At 34.8% G+C, this 2282-nt stretch overlaps 1 protein-coding gene across 1 annotated transcript; it reads right to left on the reverse strand.

Moving 5' to 3' along the window:
* Positions 1–341: 341 nt before the first annotated feature.
* LOC109210076 lies at positions 342–1816 on the reverse strand. The gene is made up of 4 exons (XM_019373448.1): positions 1752–1816; positions 1268–1407; positions 1056–1190; positions 342–461 (listed from the first exon to the last, which is right to left on the reverse strand). Exons 1-4 carry the CDS (start codon positions 1765–1767, stop codon positions 342–344), a joined length of 411 nt encoding a protein of 136 aa, XP_019228993.1. The 5' UTR covers positions 1768–1816.
* Positions 1817–2282: the final 466 nt, after the last annotated feature.

The raw sequence follows: 2282 nt of genomic DNA on the forward strand, positions 1-2282 counted from the left end.
TATCCTTTATAACAACACTTTACTATAACGGCGAAATTTTCTGTGGAATCAATCTTTTATGTTATGTTATAATATATGTTTTCTATAACAACACTTCACTGTAGCAGCCATCAAAATAAACAAAGCTGTTATAAAGAGATTTGGCCATGTATAATCTATGTCTAATGGCTAAGAAAAGTAAACCGATATTTCATAAAATCAGATATTGGTTGGACATACGTTGAGCAATAAAAATGAGTTGTGAAAAGTTAAACATAAAACCACCAACCTACAAAGCTAGAGATTAGAGATAAACATGAGTATTTGTATACTACAGTTACTACTGCAATGCGAATGCACCACTATTTGTTAGCGTTAGGAGCATTACAAAATGGGTTCGTTCCCTTAAGTGGTTTGTAGTCTGTCTTGAGTCTCTTGGCAGCTTGAACAAATCCCCCAATTACCTCCAACTCGTCCAATTGCTTCACCCAAAAAAGAATCACAAATTGCAGTCAGCCGAGCAATACAGTCAGACTTTGCTATAAAAGCATTCCTATATAACAGTCATTTAATATAAAAGTAAAGTTTTTCTAATCGAGTTTTATATTATGTTATATGTGTCCTCTGTAACAACACTTCACTATAGCAGCCAAAAAGTATCATAACAAACGAGGCTGTTATAGAGAGGTTTGAATGTATTTGGAAAAGCTAAGAGGATAACATAACTTATAACACAACTATACATGCAAGGGAAGTGCCATTAAAATATGGACCTCAATTAACAATAACAATAACGATGACGACTCGGTGAAATTCCATAGTGGGGTCTGGGAAGGATAGTGTGTACGCATACCTTACCCCTATCCGAGGGGGTAGAGTGGTTGTTTCCGAAAGACCTTCGGCTCAAGAAAACGGACAAAAAAAAAGAGGTAATATATCGTAGACATTACAATATCGACCTCAATTAACATGACATTAAAATAGATCAATCATAGAATCACCACGACATAGACATACACTTAAATACAGAATCTGAACCAAAGCAACGGCTAGATAAGAGATAATAAAGAAAGTACCAGGGATGAGAAATGCCTCTGGACAACATCAATTAGTTGCTCCCTCGTGGGATTAGGTATAGCATTGCTTACAAGTTTAAAGTGTCGACAATATCTCCACAGTGAACCCATCTCGAGTTTGCTTAGGTCAACCTTCTGTAGAAAGAACTATCACTAATAATTACGCTTCAATCACAAACAAGTCGGAGTCAGCTACATAAAAATATTCGTACCATGGACCCACGAGGAGTAGAAAGAGATCCTTTCAACGGCGTGTCACATGAAACGGAGCGGTTTATGCCCTTGTGAGATGACCCGGATGAATTATGTATACGATGCTTTGATCTATGAGACATTCGAATATCATCGGATGCTAAATTAAGAAATAGAAAAAGCAAATAAATCAAAATACTATAGCATAATTTTAAAAACATGATACAAGATCTGCTTGAAGATACACTTCAGCAATAAAACATTATTTCCTCAGAGGCCAGCAGATTTTACAAATTGCCAAAATTCAGAAGGCAACATATCTTGAATTCTCCACGGCTTAACCTAATGCGAGCGTTATTTGTGATTTTCACAGCTTGAACTCGTTATCTATAAGTCACACAAAAACAACTTTATGGTTGTTCCAAGATTTCATTCCTAATACCACGTGTTGAAGATCAAATATAATTACTGAGTATCACATAGGAAAATAAGTTAGCAACGTACCTTCGGCAATTGTCATTATTGTTCAAATAAGAGTAATCACTATCGTGAAAAATCTTTAGAAAAGCTAGAGGCTAGCGCCAAGGTGACGGTGTCATGGTTTTTATAAATGGTGTAGGACTCTTAGTAAAAACCTTATCCCTAGAGACTAATTATGAGTTAATTATGGTTGACCTAAAGACTCCTAATAAAACGTTTCCTCTTAAAGAGACCTGAAAATTCGAATATATTTTTCTACTACAATTTGTTCAAAAAAAAAAAAGATGGAAAAGTTAAGCTTTTCTAATATTTATTTCAATAAATTAAGAGATCCTATCCTTCTGTATGAACTGCTATGCTTCCTTTCTTGATAAATAAACAAGTGCAATTCAGAACGCAAGGGAGTAGAATCTTTTAAAACGGCAGTTTTCAAATATAATACACAAAAGGTGGGATCTATAAGTATCGAGAGAATCTTTGACTATATGTAGGCCCGAGAGCTAAGGTACTACAAATAAGAAGGAAGTAAAGATATATCTAAAAAAAAAAAAAAAG

This window comes from Nicotiana attenuata, unplaced genomic scaffold, assembly GCF_001879085.1.
Source record: "Nicotiana attenuata strain UT unplaced genomic scaffold, NIATTr2, whole genome shotgun sequence".
NCBI lineage: Eukaryota > Viridiplantae > Streptophyta > Magnoliopsida > Solanales > Solanaceae > Nicotiana > Nicotiana attenuata.

Coding starts and splice junctions, on each gene's coding strand:
- LOC109210076 (XM_019373448.1), bottom strand. Junction 1,191..1,267: donor CTACTCCTCGTGGGTCCATG/GTACGAATATTT, acceptor TTCTTTCTACAG/AAGGTTGACCTAAGCAAACT. Junction 462..1,055: donor AGAGGCATTTCTCATCCCTG/GTACTTTCTTTA, acceptor TTTTGGGTGAAG/CAATTGGACGAGTTGGAGGT.